The sequence below is a fragment of the Chiloscyllium plagiosum genome, chromosome 3, assembly GCF_004010195.1.
Source record: "Chiloscyllium plagiosum isolate BGI_BamShark_2017 chromosome 3, ASM401019v2, whole genome shotgun sequence".
NCBI lineage: Eukaryota > Metazoa > Chordata > Chondrichthyes > Orectolobiformes > Hemiscylliidae > Chiloscyllium > Chiloscyllium plagiosum.
In genome coordinates this window covers 65,179,812-65,198,353 of record NC_057712.1, presented here as the reverse complement: position 1 = coordinate 65,198,353, position 18,542 = coordinate 65,179,812, and the positions used below count along the sequence as shown (strand labels likewise).

The window sequence follows — 18,542 nt, the reverse complement described above, 5'->3', positions numbered from 1 at the left end:
CTTGGAGTGTCGGAGGCTGAGGGGTGACCTTAGAGAGGTTTACAAAATCATGAAGGGCATGGATAAGGTAAATAGACAATGTTTTTTTTCCCTGGGGTAGAGGAGTCCAGAACTAGAGGGCATAGGTTTAAGGTGAGAGGAGAAAAATTTAAAAGGACCTAAGGGACAACTTTTTCACGCAGTGCGTGTCTGAAATGAACTGCTAGAGGAAGTAGTGTAGACTGGTACAATTACAACATTTTAAAAGGTATCTGGATGGGCGTATGAATAGGAATGGTTTTAATAGATGTGGCAAATGGGACTAATTAGGTTAGGATATCTGGTCGGCATGGATAAGTTGGACCGAAGGGTCTGTTTCTGTGCTGTACATCTCTATGACTCTAATTACACTTCCTACCCACAGTGACCCCAAGCCCTTACTCTTAGCTCAACCTCAACAGACCTGAAACATAGACACACTGGACACAACATCCCTCCTCTGAACAAGAGTTCAGGAGAGGCCCAGCACGGAATTTTAGCTGAAAAACTGTCAGTTGAATCTATTTCACTATTAATTGGCATTTCTGAACCATGATATGATTCCTTGGATGTGATGCCCCAAACTGCTGTTAGCACTGCAGGTCAAGTTAGGTCTACATATTCCTGTAGCATAATTGCATTCCATTCTATTCTTGTCGTCTAGTTGCAAAGGCCAGCATTCTGATGGGCATTTTTATGAATTTTCTGTATCAGCGCATAAACTTTTACCCATGTGTCTGTGGGCTTCCATTGTTTCCAGCTTTTTAACTAATAAAAAGCACTCCGATCTTTTTTTGGGAGCAATATGGATGACCTCAAACTTGTCTATATTGTAATCCATTTGCTGAGGTTTTCCCATTCACTTAATCTTTCTAATATCCTTGTTAATTTATATTTCCATTTATGTTGATAACACAAAAGATAGGTGACATTGTAATCAGCAAGTTTAAAATATAGCAAAGAAAGCCAAAAATTCAAATTCTTGATAAATACAGAGAATTGTTGAGGGCCCAACACAATCCCTGTCGGGCATCACTCATCTTAGAGTACCTTACCATTATCCCTGTCTGACAGTCAATTTCCTATCCATATAGTAATTTGTCTTCATCATCTTTAGGTTCAATTTTAGTTTCTTGAGAGGGACTTTGTGGGCGGCACGGTGGCACAGTGGTTAGCACTGCTGCCTCACAGCGCCTGAGACCCGGGTTCAATTCCCACCTCAGGCGACTGACTGTGTGGAGTTTGCACATTCTCCCCGTGTCTGCGTGGGTTTCCTCTGGGTACTCCGGTTTCCTCCCACAGTCCAAAGATGTGCAGGTCAGGTGAATTGGCCATGCTAAATTGCCCGGAGTGTTAGGTAAGGGGTAAATGTAGGGGTATGGGTGGGTTGCGCTTCAGCGGGTCGGTGTGGACTTGTTGGGCCGAAGAGCCTGTTTCCACACTGTAATGTAATCTAATCTTGACAGCTATCAAATATAAACACTTCCCTACTTTTAAAAACCTCTTCAAAACATTAAGTCGTGTATGTCAGATATGACCTGCCTATAGATATTGGATGATAGTACAAAATTTTGTGATGTCTTCCACAGTTAAATTAGCCAATTGACACTAGCAGTACAGCCCCATACCTGGAAAATGACTTGCCAGTATTGAAACAAGATAGTTGGCATCAAAGGACCTACATCCCACCAGAAATTAGCATCCTTAGCAAGAAAAGGAGATAGTTAGAGGAACAATGAAAGAAAAATATTACAACTCAAAACTATTGACTAAATTTATTTCATAAGACCCAAATTATGGTATTTGAACAACAATTTAAGGAGATGTGCATATAGCTGTTTTAAGTATTTTTAATATGAAGGTAATATTTTAATAATAATTTACTATTTTTACAGAAAATGATGATTTTAACCTGCAACAGGCATTGCATCAGTCCGTGTTTTTGTCTTCAGCATCACCAGTGCCCAGTCTGCCTCTTTGCTGGGAACAGCACAGCAAGCTATTACCTGGAGTTGCTGGAATCACAGCCAGAAAAGTAGCAAAATGGACTATAGATGAGGTATAGAAACAAGCAATCAATTTTTCTTTTTACAAAATTGCACAGTATGCACACAAATTTTTACATGCAGTGTGTACTTTGTGTGAAAATCACAATCATCCAAGTCTATCTGCATTTTAGTTTATTGATAGCTCCCTATTGTGATACAATGGTTAGACCTCCTCATAATCTTAAGCAACACCACAAGATATCTTGTAAGAACAACAGGACTGATAATTAGATATATTTTCTATGAAAAAATAATCACAAGCATCAGACGCATCATTATTTTTCTCCTTGTCAAAGTACCATCTGGAAAACATGTAGGAAAGTATGAGTGTCTCAGGTGTAATTCACCCTGCCTGATGCAAGTGTCTGAATAGCAGTCAAATGATTCACCACGTTTACTGTTACAAATGGTTGATTTGGAGGCTTTAAGAAGATGCCCACTCGGTACTGGGGCCTAACTTGAGGCAAAGCACAGATGGATGTTATTACCATTAGAGCATGCGATTTTAACACATTGTCAAAGGCTGTCACTGTCTTAGCTTCAAAATCTGGGAGGAACTTGGCCAGAAAAGGACCAAGCAAGACTAATTTAAACAATTCTGATGTGCCAGGAGGAGTGCATGTGCACATGATGGTTGACTATTGTTGAGTTATTGATAGACAAGGGAGCTGAGGGTTATGCACTGCAGGCAGGATACTGGGGCTGAGACCACAAGCACGTCATCCAAAAGATGGAATCTTAGTGGGCGGCACAGTGGTTAGCACTGCTGCCTCACAGCGCCAGAAATCCAGGTTCAATTCCCACCTCAGGCGACTGACTGTGTGAAGTTTGCACGTTCTCCCCTTGTCTGCGTGGGTTTCCTCCGGGTGCTCCGGTTTCCTCCCACAGTCCAAAGATATGCACGTCAGGTGAATTGGCCATGCTAAATTGCCCGTAGTGTTAGGTAAAGGGGTAAATGCACGGGAATGGGTGGGTTACGCTTCGGCGGGTCGGTGTGGACTTGTTGGGCCGAAGGGCCTGTTTTCACACTGTAATGTAATCTAATCTAATCTTCCCAGTTTCAGTTAAAAATGTTTGTCCAATGAGATTTGTGGTGACTGGTCCATGATATCTTGGAGTAATTTTGTCCAATCTCCACTTCATTAATGATACAATGTGCTTTTGGATATCTTTCTTGGGAAATTGTGCAACTGGAAAAGATGGAATAGCACATGACTACAGAAAAACTACAGGCATCCTCACCTCTGGTACCATATTTAAAACCCAGCTGCCCACCACTTAAGATACTGCAAGCCAGGAAATGGTGTTCATACTGCAGTGCTCAACTATGAGACTGAGGACATCACCAAGAAGAAAGCAAATCTCACTCCTTTCTTGATGGATGGGGATTTGGAGGAAGGAGTGGTGGCGAGAAGGGCATTGCTATCGCCTGAGTGAAGTGGAATGCCCAGTAGCTCAGAAAGAAAGTCAGTGATTCTCTGCATTTCCCAAAGGTAAATGATACAATCTTCTCTGCAACCACACACACATGGCCACTAGTCATTCTAACTCTGCCACTGCACATGTATCTTACCAAGGTTCAGAGATTGCAGTTTTTACTTATGTACACATCATGTCTATTCAATGGCTCTCACCCACAGAGGATGCTTCACCATTGGTTCTGCTTGTATGTCACCACTAACTTCAGTCATACTGAAGGGGAGGTGATGGCCGAGTGGTATTATTGATAGTCTATCAATTCAGAACTTCAGCTAATGTTCTCAAGACCCAGATTTGAATCCCACCATGATAGATGGTGGAATTTGAAATCAGTAATAATCTGGAATTAAGAATCTACTGATGACTGTGAAACCATTGTCAACTGTGAGAAAAACTCATCTGGTTTTCTCATGTCCTTCAGGGAAGGAATTTGCCATCCTTACCTGGCCTGGCCTACATGTGATTCCAGATCCACAGCAATGTCGGTGACTTTCAGCTGCCCTCCGAAATGGCCTAACAAGCCACTCAGTTCAAGAGCAACTGGGGATGGATAATAAATGCTGGCCAACCAGTGACACCCATGTCTTATAATTGAATCAAATAAAAACTTTTATCCTTTGTCTCATTGCAGGAAATGTTGGCCCACTCTTGGGCTGGTGTAGGATGTGATATCAGACTCCTCACTCCCTGCAAGGAGAAAATGTTGGATTTGGCAGAAGTGCACAACTGATTGAAGTGGGAGCAGGTGCATCTCAATGGCCAACCAACCCACCAAACTTTATTGTGCTGCACTGCACTGCACCCACATTGCCATCAGTGTGAGCACATTCTTGATTTGCGCATCATTTATTCCTGTTACACAACTCATTTATTCTCTTCTTTACGGGTACTACTGGCAGCATGTGGCCAATGCTAATGGCCCTCAGATCAATCTCTGCCTCTGAAGGGAATCCAATGAACCTTCAGAGGATGCACAGGCAAGGCTTTCATTTTCATGCTCTACCATCTCAGGAGCTTTCACCTTGATCGGTCTTCTTTCCAGATTAGATTTGGGAATGCAATCAGACGAGCACATTGCTGACACATATCTGCAACTGATAAAGGAAACAATGTCCCAGTTCTCTGGCAATACATGGAGGACTGTCCGAGATCGCACCTGCTTAGCTCCAGGCAGAATACGACCCCTTATTCTTGGGGGTCATTAATGACTTTGTCAAACTATATAGACAGCTCAGGAGCCGCTGGCAGGTTTATCAGGGGCACTTGGTAAGTTGGATCAAAGAATGGAGGAGACCACTGACATTATCAGTACCATGTTCACTCCGCAAGCCTGGTTCTGGCAGTTTGCACAGACAGGTTGTTGATTGCCATGGAGACTCATGTCCAGCACACTTAGTATTTGCAGATAGATGCAAAGCATTGAACTGCATCACTAACCATAAGTGCTGTGTTTTCTTTTATATTTACAATCAACAATCATCACCATTAAATTCGTAATTCCAGACTTATTTTTTATTGAATTCAAATGCCACCCTCTGCCACATGGGTTTTGAAAAGAAGTCTCCAGAGCATTACCTGAGTCTCTGGATTAATAGTCAGTAATTGAATATTCAGTTATTGTCTCTCTTCTATCGGTATCAGTGGCAAAGCAAGAAAGAGTGCGGGACCTCGACCTTAGCTCCAGGTGCCACTTGCTTTCAGAGATGCAGTGTGATACCACCACGGGAAGAGTGACGCAGTGACCCCATCGAGGTTTCTTCTCACAATACTCTAGAGATGTTTGATCACTTCCACTTCGCCAAGTGATCACAAAGTCTGCCACAGTGAAAGGCAGAGAAAAGGAGTCTGCATTCTGGGCAGGCTGTGGTTCCTCATTTCTGGAACTGGTCTTGTAAACTGCTCCTATGCTCTAATTATTATATTATTGCATAATATTCTTATAATGTGGTGCCCAGAGCTGGACACTATACTTCAGCTGAGAAGTATCTGTACCATATTAAGATTTGCAATTTCCTAACTCAACTCCCCAATTATTTTGGGCCACCCATTGGTCACTTAACTTGCCGGGGCAGTACCCTGCCTGGTAGGGTCTGATCCTTACAATGTCCCGTTCCTAGCCATTAGACCATAAAAGTCCTCAAGGTATTCAGATGGAACAAAACTCATCATAGAAAGTCAAGTCATTTCAAGTCTAAGTGCATTTTAACAGCACAACGAGTTAGTTACTGCTAATGAACTTCTTAAACACTGAAAATAAATGAGTACATGTTGATAAGAATTTGGAGTAGGAGAGCAACTGGCTTATCACCCTGCTCCACAATTCAATATAATAATGGCTGATCGTTGTCCTCTCTTCAAATTTACCCTTCTCCACATAAACTTTGAGAGCCTTGATTTCTGTCACATTTCACTAGTTCAAATATAATGTCAGATCTTAATGTAAATTTTGAATTTTTAATATAATTTAAATTTTAACTGACACTCTTTATTTATCCAGTCATTTTATCACTCACTTTGTGTCTGATTTCACATTTGATTCACCTACAGTTAGAATTTTTTTTTCATTTTTGCAATTAGTTTTCCAATCCTTCTGTCTGATCATTTAAAGAGATGCACAATTGCTTTGCCTGGTTCTGTTGGAACCCCAGATGCCCTGATTCCCTTGTGTTGTTATCAGCAAGTGCTTTCAACAATCTGTTCATTTTAAACCAGTTGCAACAGTAGTGAAATCTATCCCACAGAAATTTTAAAAGTCTAAACATACTAGCGAAATTCTAATTAATGGTTAGATGTTGTTAGATATCCTGTTACAGCAAAATGTGGCCTTTGTCTCACTTGCTTCACATAGAACTAACCTAAGTGTTGCACTGTGTTGCAAAGTTTTATTGACAGGATCTTCATGTCAAATACTTACAATTTTTAATCACTTGAGAGAAGCCAGATCTCCCTATTGTAACAAAAACAGAAGTTGCTGAAAGCTCAGCAGGTCTGTATTGTAGTCAGTGGCAAAACACACATGTCCAAATATTTCAACCAATATTTTGTTTCAAGCCTGTTTGCTCAGGTACCTTGTCATGTCAACGCCAACAAACATATGCAGTCGCATACCAATAAAATTGGTAGATAATAATCAAAAATAAGCAAGCTATTCAATGTTAAGTTACTGAACCTTTTCTAACTAACTGAGGTCCTTGGAAAAACTACCCATGCACACTCTAACATGGTGGTGAAGTTTGTAGAGCTGAATGCGCGAGCGCTCTCTCTCTCTCTTCTCACACCGCAGTTACAGTCTTCAGGTAGGGTTTCTTTTCACTTTGAATGTCATCAATCTCTGTGAAGTTTCTGCTACTTTTCCAAAGCCAACTTCATGGTTTCATACCTTTCTGGTATGTTTTCAGAAAGTTCTGTTGAGCCCTCCAATCAGAATTCAGTTCTTAATCATCAGTGATAGTTTTGATGTTCCATTCTATGGGTAGCAATAATGCCTTTGATTGTTTGCATTTCTTCCTCTTGTTTAGAAGGTAGTTGATGAAGGATAGATGCCATTCTTTCCCAGGGAAGGGTTCAAATGTAAATGTACCTTTTGTTTCCATTGATACCAAGTAAACATTTGTGCGCATGAGCATTCTCTTAGACTCCGAGGTTCTCATTCATACCCTGATGTGGCCTGACCTTAATCCTATTCAACAAGTCTGTAATCATCTTTGCTCAGGTCCCATAATTCTACTTGGGTGGGCAATTTTTAGGCCTGGGACAAAAACAGGGATTGCTGGAAAAGCTCAGCAGGTCCAGCAATATCTGTGGAGAGAAATCAGAGTTAACGTTTTGGGTCCAGTGATCCTTCCTCAGAACTGTGTCTGGGAGCCCACCAGTCTCCTGGCTACACTATAAATCGCATGTTTGGATTTCTTGCCCCAGCAGCTGAAAAAAAATATTGTCAGACAATCCGCAAGGATTAGATTACTCCAAAGTCTGTTCATGGAAAATGCTTCCATTTCCATGTTTTTATTTCTGTTCTGTTTCGTCATGATTAACTCGAGGTTATCCTCAGGATCTCTGAGCATAATCCTACCTTCGATCTTAAACTGGAAACTCTAGAATCCGCTACCGACAGTGGGAAAAGATTTGCCATCTCTGTGCTGTTTTGGAGTACCCATTTTTAACATTAGGTCTCTCTGAGAGTTATATTAACCGCTACCTGAACTCCCACACTCCCCCCACCCACGCCTGCTGTGCTGTTCCAGCAATAAAGTTTCAACTTTGATCTCCAGCATCTGCAGACCTTACTTTCTCCTCTCTGAGAGTTCAACAGGTTTGTCATAAACTCTATTCTTTGGACATGTCTGGGGAGAGGAGCTGACCGTTTTGCATATAACAATAATTTCTTTAGGTGTCAGGATTTACATCTGCTTGTACTTACCTTTTGGCTCTGCATTCATATTTTGCAGACAACAACTCTTTATTATACATCTCTACACCTCCGCTCAAATACCAACAGAGATATGATGATCTGCGAGTAAATAATAATACTGAGATGGCTAATTATTAAATGGACATTGATTAGCTCAATTAGCTGGATGGCTGGTTTGAAATGTGGAGTGATGTCAACTGCATGGATCCAGTTCCACACTGGCTGAAATTACTGTGAAGGATTCTCCTTCTCCCCTTATTTGAAGCATGGTGACTCTTGAGTTAAACAATTACCAGTTATCTTTCTAATGAGAGAGCATCCCTATTGTCCAGTAGGATGATGGTGATTTTACTATTTAAAAATTAAAAGGTGACTAGAATAATTAAGTATTGCTCAAATCCCCTTTTTGTGTTTTTGAAGAGGATAAACAAAGAAAAGGAATATTGTGTAAGGTTTTTTGCATATTTGTGCCCTTATTAAAATTCAGTAATATGTTACTTTTTATTGTAAAAGTAATGTCCCTCTGGTTTTATTTGTAGGTATCTGAATTTATACTGAGTTTGCCAGGTTGTGAAGAGCAAGCCAAAGCATTTAGGCATGAGGTAAGCTTGAAGATAATGCTAGGTAATAAAAGTTAAATATTGCTTAACTTTCTTTCTGATTTTTAAAATTCCAACATAAGGAAAGGTGTATCATCTCTATCTGAATAGAAGTGTAAGCATTCCAAATAAGTCCTTGACTTGATTAAATGACATTGTTTATTTTCTACTTACCATTGTGGATCAGTTTTATTTTGGTAACAATTTTGGTGAGAATTTAATTCACTCAAAACTCAACGGCCTGCAGAAAATTAAAATCAGGCCCTAAATGTGCGAAAGCAAAATACTTAAAGCTGCCTCTTTCCATTATTATGAGGCTAGAGGTGCATAACAACAGGGATTGCAGGTCAAAATAATTCATAATACAGGATGCATTTAAGGATTCTATCAGGAAATGTATTTTAAGATTGTTTAGAGTTATTACATTCTATCAATCTTCAATAAATAAATTAAAACCTTCAGTTTATATGTGCTACTTAAAACAGTCATAGATCAACTTAGTTTACTTTATGTTTAATGTGACATTGGTGTGACTATAAAAAACAACTACTTGTTACATGAAAAGTAGCAAACATAACTTATTTCGTCCAAGTTTCGGTTATGTATATCATGAGTTATTTTGAAATGTGTCACGATTGGCGAAGAATTGGAAAATGTTGATAAAAATTAGATTGTTTACTTAAAGCAAATTAGGCTAATAATCCACCTTGGCACCATTCGTAGAATCTGATATAGTCATCTAATTTTCTAATATAAAACCAAATTTATTTGGGAATGGTGAAATAACAGCTGTACTCTTGATCCGGGTTCATAAGGATTGTTACAGGCTCAATTTCTGGAACCCTTCTGTATTGTCTGGTACAAACTGGCAGTAATACATTAACTCCTGCATGAGGTGTGAACTTCCTATAGGTGTTCCTTTTGCTAGTGGTCTGTCCCTGTTGGTTTAAAAGTGACAGCATGAACAGCATTTTTCAATATCAGATCTCTTGCTGCGTTACTGTTAGTAATTCAAAGACTTACAGTATAACAGAGAAAGCTTGTGCCATTTCATGCATACAATCAGAACCACTTGTTAACGGTGTCTAAGTTAATTGCTTTCTGTTTTTAAAAGTGTCAGAAAAAAAGTTTGAATACCATAGTATAGAAAAGCAACATATGACTTCTTCCTGTTCACTGTTTCACATATTTATGAAATGAAACATGATGTTAACAGAAATTAAAATTACAATGAAACCCGATCCAAACCTTATTTTTGGTGTTGAGTCAGGACATGATCTGCATCTGGAGGTCAAGTTACTTGGTCAGTTATTTTCAAACATAAACAAGTCACTTATGTAAACAGACTCCGCAGACTTTTAGACTTAATGACTCCAGTGCAAGTTTCCTAGGATTAACCCAGCATCTGAAGTGAATCCAAAGCAGTCAGACTTAGCAGGGAATCACTTTTCCAGCACAGCTTGTGCTTCCTCAGGCTCCTTGAGTAAACTTGTTTCCCTCCCCATGATCTGTTGAGCTAATCCCTGACCCTCAATCTGTAAGCACTCACCCCTACAAACTTCCTGTCTGACCTGTCACCACCTCAACCCATCCTCGCTCTGACACTGCATGTTTCAATCTTCTCACTGGCTCTCGATCTCTTCAATTCCCTGCTCCCTGCCTAGTGCCTATGGACATGGACCAGCTGTTGGATGGGATAGTCTATCCTCTTGCTTTGCTGTCAACAGGAAACAGTGGGGGAAAAAAAATTAAATGAGGTTCTGCCATTAAATTTAGTAGGATCTTTGAGTGTTCCCTGGCTGCTACAACCTCCCCTGTACATTTTAAGGCCCATATTTTAATTCAAGTGGAAATTCCTGGAAGGGCAACCTATAATTTTCTGATTCAGGATTCCGTGCTAATCATTAAATATGACAAAGAAACAAAAAGGATTGTAGGCAGAAATAATTAGAAGGAAATGTTCCGCAGTCAAGGCAATGCCTCATTTTGAATATTAAATGCAGAAAATGTGTAAAAATGTGTGTAACGTTGGGCCTTTCATTCCTACATATGGCAAAGAATCTTGGCGTTTACCTGAGATAGTGTTAAAATGCTAGTGCTTTTGCAAGATGCACAATCATTAGTATATCCGCAACCCTTCTGCCTCATTTCCTTGTTCCTTGGTGCGCTAAACTTCAACCAAATTGTTCCAAGGTACAGCAGATGACCTCAGCAATGTTTCCCTGCTCACAGTGCAATGCATCGTTAAGTAAAATATCTATATCTTCTTCAAAGGTGGCATTCAGGTAGTGCATCACTGGCTTGGTATTTTCTTTGACACAGTTGAACACAGCATACTGAAAAGGCAGCTCTTTTGTAATCACATGCTGCACAGAAAAGGGATCTGTTCACTGTTTCCTGACAGAAAGTATGATTAATTTATTGTGCATCAGCTCTTTATCCTATCTCTATTCCAACCAGACTTCAGGTCACAGGTTGACTGCTTTGGCAACAAGGGATATTAAACTGGCAAAGACAAAGAGCTGGCTCAGAATGAAATGCAGTGAACTGATGAACAAACCAGAAGAATGTTCAAATGATTGTTTCTGTGCCCAGTCCATCCTGGCAAGATATGTTGTACTCCAATCAAATCTCCAACTTTATCAATGTTGCATGCAGTGGGACTACTTGTTACCACCATTGAGGGAAGGAGCGACAGAACTCTGTGCTTGTCTATCTATTCCATTGCTCCTAAAAGGAATTTACTCCATGGCAATGGCTCAATGGCAGTGGTCACCAAGCTATCATTGGCGACACTTCAGATGGCCATGATGTTTGACTTCAGTGTCTTGATGTAGACTCTATGGCTAAACTGGCTATGTGGCACTGACATGGTCAGTGGCAGAATGGGTGATAGAGGAGCAGTTCTAAGCTCAGAGAGAGGGCAGCAAGTGCTTCTGTGCCCGTCCATGTACAATGTGCCAGTGACATAGGTCTCTGATTTCATGTGACTGCAGCTTTGAGAGATGTTTTGACAGCTCCTGTCAAAGCTGTAGGATTTTGAGATTTGCATGTTTTGAATTTTAAACAAAAATGGTCATCTCATAGAATGATTGTTAAAGGGGTTGGTAGCATTGTGGTAATGGGGGTGTGAGACCCAGGCTAATGATCTTGGGACATGAGTTCATGAAAGTTGAAATCAATGAATCCAGCCCAGTTAACCCTGCAGGTCTGGCGGCTTGCGTCAAAATTGGGAAAGCTGTCCCATGAACAGATAAAACAAGAGCCTGAGTGGGAGGGAAAGGGAAGAAGTGGGGGAGAGAGGGCGCAGACATCTGATAAAACAGCACGAGGGGAGGAGAGTACATCTGAGTTGTTGCTGCTCGGAAATGTTTTTCAACTCCAGCAAGTTTGAAAAATACAAACTTTTAAATGAACACAAGGAAAGTGAGAATTTGTAGGCACAGGAAGGGGATTTGGTTTGTGAGTAATGGTGAAGAACCTCTACTTTCTACCAATCTCCAACTTAATAATAAAAACGTAAGTTTAAATAAGTAATGCAGTTTAAAAGTGTGAGTTAAGGTATGACGGGGAAGCTTGGCCAAGTAGAATGCCCATCTTTTGGCGTGTGCGAGGTCGTAAACATTTCTCGTTGCCTAGACGGGTCCACATAGAGGAAGTGTTCATGGCTGAACAAACTTGAGCTCCAGGTTTCAGAACTTGAGCAGCAGCTGGAGTAACCTGAATTGCATGCATGAGGTGGACAGTCCCATGGATAGCATGTTCAGAGAGGTGGTCACGGTGCAAGTAAGGGACAAGGAGGCAGGTTTAGACCGTCCAGACAGTCTAAGAGAATCTGGTAGGTATTGCAGGAGTCTCCAGAGGTCCTGCTCATTAGGAGAAAGTGAGGACTGCAGATGCAAGGTGGGGGCATTCCAGATGAAGAGCTCATGCTCGAAATATCGACTCTCCCGCTCCGGATGCTACCTGACCAACTGTGCTTTTCCTACACCACACTTTTCATCCTGCTCACTAACTAGCTTTCTGCTCTGGATTTTGGTGAAGGCAGTGAATCCGTGAAGGAATGCAGCAAGAGCCAAGCCTGCAGCACCATGGGTGTAAGGCCAGTACTGAGAGAGAATTCCTTCATTAGGGGAACAGATAGCTGTTCCTGTGACTATCAATGTGACTCCAGGATATGATTTGTTGGCTCCTTGTTGCTAAGGTCAGGGATGTGACAGAATAGCTGCAAGGGGGAGGGGTGGTTGTGGGAGGTGGTGAAATGCCAAGTGTCATGATTCCCATTGGTAAGAAGAGTAATGTGGTCCTGTGGTTAGAATTTAGAGAGCTAGCTAGAAATTTAGCTGTCAAGATCTCTGAAGTAGATTTCTCCAGATTACTCTCAGTGCCATGTGTAAGGATGGCATACAGGAAGATAAAACGACTGTGTGGCTGGAAAGCTGATGCAGGAGAGGGGAAGCTTTAGATTATTGGGTCATGGACACTGAGGAAGCTAGTACAATCCAAATAGGTTGCATCTGAACAGAACTGGGATGGAGCATTTTCCTTGTGCTATTAGAGAGGGTTTAAAATAACTCAGCATGGAAACCAGGAGAGAATATCAGAAAGTAATACCAGAGCGCACAAAATGCTGGGAGAAGCAGACAGCACTAAAATGTTTTTGAAAAATAGGTGGAGTTGGAGTAAAGGAGAAAGTAATTAACTCTAAATCTGGGTTACGCTGCATATACGTGAACGCATGGAGTACAGTAGTAAAAATTGAAGAGTTTTTGACACACATTGTCTTGTGGGTTTATGGTGCTGTGGTGATTGTGGACACCATGTTTAAAGAAAAGAAAATTGCATAAATTAAATCGTGTCCTCAAATTGAGGACACTTCCATCTTCATTTGTGTGCTGAATGCTTATTGATTTCAGACAGATCCAGTAACTCCAAACAAGGTGCAGTTGGGCTTCAATAGCAGCAGAATTATATTCAAGCTGTGATCTGTAACCATATGACCCAGCATCTCTCCGTTTCTACCATACCTGTTAAACCAGGGGATCAACCCTGGCTCAATGAAGAAAACAAGACAGAGTGCCTGGAGCAGCACCACTGATTTTTAAAACCGAGATATCAATCTGTTGAATCTACAATACAGAACTATTTACATATCAGACAGTTGAAACAAAATGCAAGAGCTCTAAACTACAGAACATGTGGAATCTCAGCAGCTCTGGCAGCATCCTGTGGGGAGAAAAACAGAGTTGATGTTTTAAGTCCAATACCAACAGATCTTCTGGGTTCATTCAGTTTTTTTCTGTGTTTGTCACAGATTTCAGTCTTTAGCTAATTTGATCTAACTACACGTGATATCAAGAAAAGGTGGACTCTGACAACATTGCTCGAAAATTAGCAATGTCCCTAGCCAAACTGTGCCCCAGTGTATTTAAAACTTGCTCATCTACCTGACAATGTGAAAAATTGTGGAGCTTGAATCTCACTGTGGCAGATGTGAAATTTGAATTCAATTAAAAATAAATATGAATTTATGCTTGCCAATGTCGATTTTTGTAAACCCTATCTGGTTTACTAATCTCCTTTCAGAGAAGGAAATGTGCCACCTGTGGGTCTGGAGTCAAATACCAACCATTTTGCATGTATCTTACTTATAAGGTGGCTGACATGTGACTCCAGACCCCGAGCCATGTGTTTGCTCTTGACTTTCCTTTGGACGTTTAAGAATGAGCAATAAAGCTGACCTTACACATCCCATGAGAGAATGAAAATAGTAATGGACAGTGCTGCTAAGCAGCATTTATTCAGCACTAACCACCGACTTGCTTCCACTTGGTTTGAGTTCCAATATGTCCAAACATGGACAAAAGAGGTGTACTTCAGCGGGGAGGTGAGAGTGACTACTGTTGACATTGAGGCTGGATTTGACTTAAAATACCATCAAGGCAAAAGTGGAATCATTGATAATAAGGTTTGGGAGTTTGTGGAGCCATACCTGGTGCAAAGAAAGATGGTTGTAGTTGTTGGGAGGGCAATCATCTCCCTATCAGGATGTCACTACAGAAGTTGGTCATTGTAACGTCCGAGACAAAACCATCTTGAGCTTGTTCATCAATGACCTCTCCAGGCAGTCAGGCATGTCCCTTGATGAAAGCTCAGTTTTCATTTGAGTCATGTCACATGCTGAAGTAGCCCTTGTCCAAATGCAGCAAGACCTGGATAACATCCAAGCTTAGGCTAATGAATGTCTAATAACATTTGTACCACACGTGCCAAGCAACGAGCATCTCCAACAAGTGAGAATCTAGCCCTCTCACCTTGAACTTCAATAGCCTTACCATTGCCACAATCTCGATATCAACATCTTGAAATTGTCATTGGCCAGAAACTGAATTTTACATGTCTAAGTATGGTGTTTGTTCACAAGAGCAGGTCAGAGGCTTGGAATTCTGCAGCAATTAACACACCTTCTGTCCCTCCAATGCTTGCCCATCATCTACAAGGAACAAGTCAGGAGTGTGATAGAATGCCCTCCACTTGATTCGATAGGTGCAGCTCCAACGACACTTGAAGCTTCATATCATCCAATCCAAACCAAGTTGCTAGATTGACACCACATTCATCACCTTCAGTGTTCACTCCTTTAACCGTAGCCGTACAGAGGCAACTGCTGTAACTCACACAAGTTCCTTCAACATTGCCTTCCAAACCCACAAGCTTTACCAACTAGAAGGACAAGGATAGTAGATGCAAGGTACACCACGTCCTGCAAATTCCCCTCCAAACCACTCGCTGTCCTGACTTGTAACTAATATCGTCATTTTTTTCATTGTCACAGAGTTAAAATTGTGAACTTCCTTCCTAAACAGTACTATGAGTGTACATATATTTTGAGGACTGGAGCAGTTTAAGAAGACACCTCATCATCTTTTCCAGAACAATAGGAAATGCTAACCTAGACTATGATCTCCTTATCCCATAAACAAATTGCAAAAAGATAAACCGAGGAGAAACGTGTATTTATAAAGCACTTTTCAAGAATTCAAGACATTTGGTCCATTGAGTCCACACCATCCCTCCAAAGAGAGAGAGACAGACGTGCACACACACACACACTCCTATCCATGTAATGCTGCATTCCCCATGGCTATTCTACCAACTTGTACATTCCTGGAGACTATGGGCAATTTAGCTTGGTCAATCCACCTAACCTGCACATCTTTGGACTGTGAGTGGAAACCGCAGCATCCGGAAGAAACCAACGCAGACAAGAGGAGAATGTACAAACTCCCATCTGCAGACCTACCAAAGTGATTTGTGATACTTCTCGAAGTATGATCAATAATATAATAAATGACAGGGTGAGAATTTTAACAACAAATGCCCTGAGGCAGGATGGTATCAGCGTATGGAGTTGGAAATGCAGAGTCTTTACAAGAATGTAGGTACATGGTATTTCTGAGGAGAAAGTGAGGTCTGCAGATGCTGGAGATCAAAGTTGAAACTTTATTGCTGGAACAGCACAGCAGGTCAGGCAGCATCCAGGGAACAGGAGATTCAACGTTTCGGGCACAGGCCCGATTTTCCTGAAGAAGGGCCTGTGCCCGAAACGTTGAATCTCCTGTTCCCTGGATGCTGCCTGACCTGCTGTGCTGTTCCAGCAATAAAGTTTCAACAACAAACATGGTATTTCTGAGTCTGACTTAGACAATTCTCAGAAGAAGGGATGGAGTAGATGTCCAGGAAGCAAGGCATGTGAAACCGATGATTTTGGTGTTCCCAATATTCAGCTGCATGACTTCTGCTTCTCTGAATGTTGAGCAACAATCTGAAAATTTATAGACAGTGAAGGGATCAAAAGAGGTAGTTTTAATGGTATCAATGCATGAAAGATTATAATGTGAATCAGAATGAACCGAAATAGTATTTACTTGTATTCTATGGAGTGACAAATTGTGATTATATATTCGTGAAGTCCCATGTCTTTCATTATCAGCCACACTAAATGTTGTTCAAGTTTTAGCTTGTTGCAGTGATGGCAAATCTATTAGTTACTTCATTTGTTGTAGACTATAACAGCTAATGTAAACATCAGTGATTATGTCCTGGACCTAGTTTACCTATGAAATATGACATTGAGGATAATTGAAGATAAAAATTTAAAGTGCAAATGATCTTGGTGTATAATTTGCATTTAAATATGGTAATTAGCAACATGAAGATGAGGTAGTTAATAATTAACATTGCTCTTGTCTGTTCTAAGTGATGGATTCCAGATAACATGTGCTATTGTCTTGTCAAATATTTTGACAATGAACTTCTCATCTGTGTAATTAGTTTCATTTTACAGTGTACATAATCCATCACACTGGGGAACTAATGCAGTTTGTTAATTGCACAAATTTGCCATTCTATCACCTTTAACCATTGCATGCCTGAATACATGGCCTGAGGACTAAGGTGCTAAATGTAATGACATTGAGTACTATTACAACTGAATGAGATTTAGGCAGAGGTTTTGAGGTTGTGAATATATTCTGATGCACAAGTGCAAAGTTCAAGGGACTTATGAATGTCAACAGAAGATTGGGCTTTAGTCTCTTAATTTCAGTGTCAGATATTAATGTTCTTTATATTGTAGCATCTAAGGAAGGATTCTTTTCAGAACTAGAATTTACCTATTCCATCATAAAATAGAAAGTCTACCTGCAGAAGTTATTGAGATAATGAGCCATCATTTGTGATGGCAGGGCATCAAGTAATAATTACTGTCCATTCAGTGTTATGTAACATATTTAGGGTTTTAGATTTTTTTGCATTGAGAATTGCTAAAAGAATGAAAGAGCATTACAACAAGGGCAAACAAAGCTGCTAGGTTCTGAGGGTACGCATCTCTAGCTCCTTAATCAGAATGAAAAATTCTGAAATAAGCAGCACAGGAACTTGCTTGTTAAAAAGGCTGCTTAGACTTAATTCTTTGGTGAGTTCAGTTGATATGTATTGCATAAATACAGGTTATTCAGTGCATTTCAGTGGTGCACTCGACTGTAACATGTTGCTAATGGTGGATCAACACACGACCTGGAAATCAGCATTTGAATTTCCTGATTTAATGCCACAGCTGTGCTTTGTTTGGAAATGCTTTAGCATTGTTGCAGACTGCAAAGATAGTATAAAATTGCTTTAGAATATTTGCATGTACTTTTAGATGATTTCATGAATAAAGTACATCTTTGAAATTTGAAAAATATATTGCACACTGGCACATTCCAAGGTCCAGGACCACCTGCACAAAAGCCTGGGGCAGCTGCCACCAGGGTGTAGTGGGGAAAGAATGCTTTCTAGGATCATCACGCCAAAGTGTGAGGAGGGTCCGTTCAATTATCAGATCCTCTTTACCTCAAAATGTATGTAAATAGTATCCTCCATGAGTAGGAAATGCCTTTGGTTTTGCAACTTCAGGGAATGTCAAACTCCAGTTTGTTTTTTTACATTCAAAAATTGTACAGAATTACTTTAGTGCCTGTATATGTACATAAAGATAATTTAATGAATAAAATATATTTTTACAGTCAAAACGTTTGCACAAAATCTATTAACCTCACTTTATATTGACAACACATTAAGGGCTTATACATTCTAGGTTTGAAGTACTTGAGCTTCAATTTCCGAAAAGCAATCCTGCCTTTCCTTTGGAAAAGTGCAGCTAGACACTGGGGGAAAGACAAGTTTCTCAACTCATTGAGTGTGCAATAACTTACAGTTCTCATCTTACTCCAATAGCTACGTACCTGGCTTCCAATAATGCTCATAGATTCCAATTATCCAAGCTGATGCAAGTTTCCAAATTTATGGTGATGTGTTACATTTGCTAACTCAGTCAAGAGGATACAAGACTTGTCATTGTCTAAGGAAAAATGCATCATTGCTGTAGACAGCCTGTTGGTTAGCTCTCATTATACACAAGCTCCAATGATAACCTTCCCAAAT

The 18,542-nt window shown here is 40.4% G+C and overlaps 1 protein-coding gene across 3 annotated transcripts in view; it reads left to right on the top strand.

Moving 5' to 3' along the window:
* Nucleotides 1-18,542, top strand: part of l3mbtl3 (L3MBTL histone methyl-lysine binding protein 3) — a 164,697-nt gene that overhangs the window by 133,172 nt on the left and 12,983 nt on the right. For all 3 annotated transcript variants that reach the window (XM_043683602.1, XM_043683595.1, XM_043683587.1), the window contains exons 20-21: nt 1,914-2,077; nt 8,496-8,558. In XM_043683602.1, the coding sequence (XP_043539537.1) occupies nt 1,914-2,077; nt 8,496-8,558 (227 nt within the window). The remainder of the gene's footprint in view (nt 1-1,913; nt 2,078-8,495; nt 8,559-18,542) is intronic.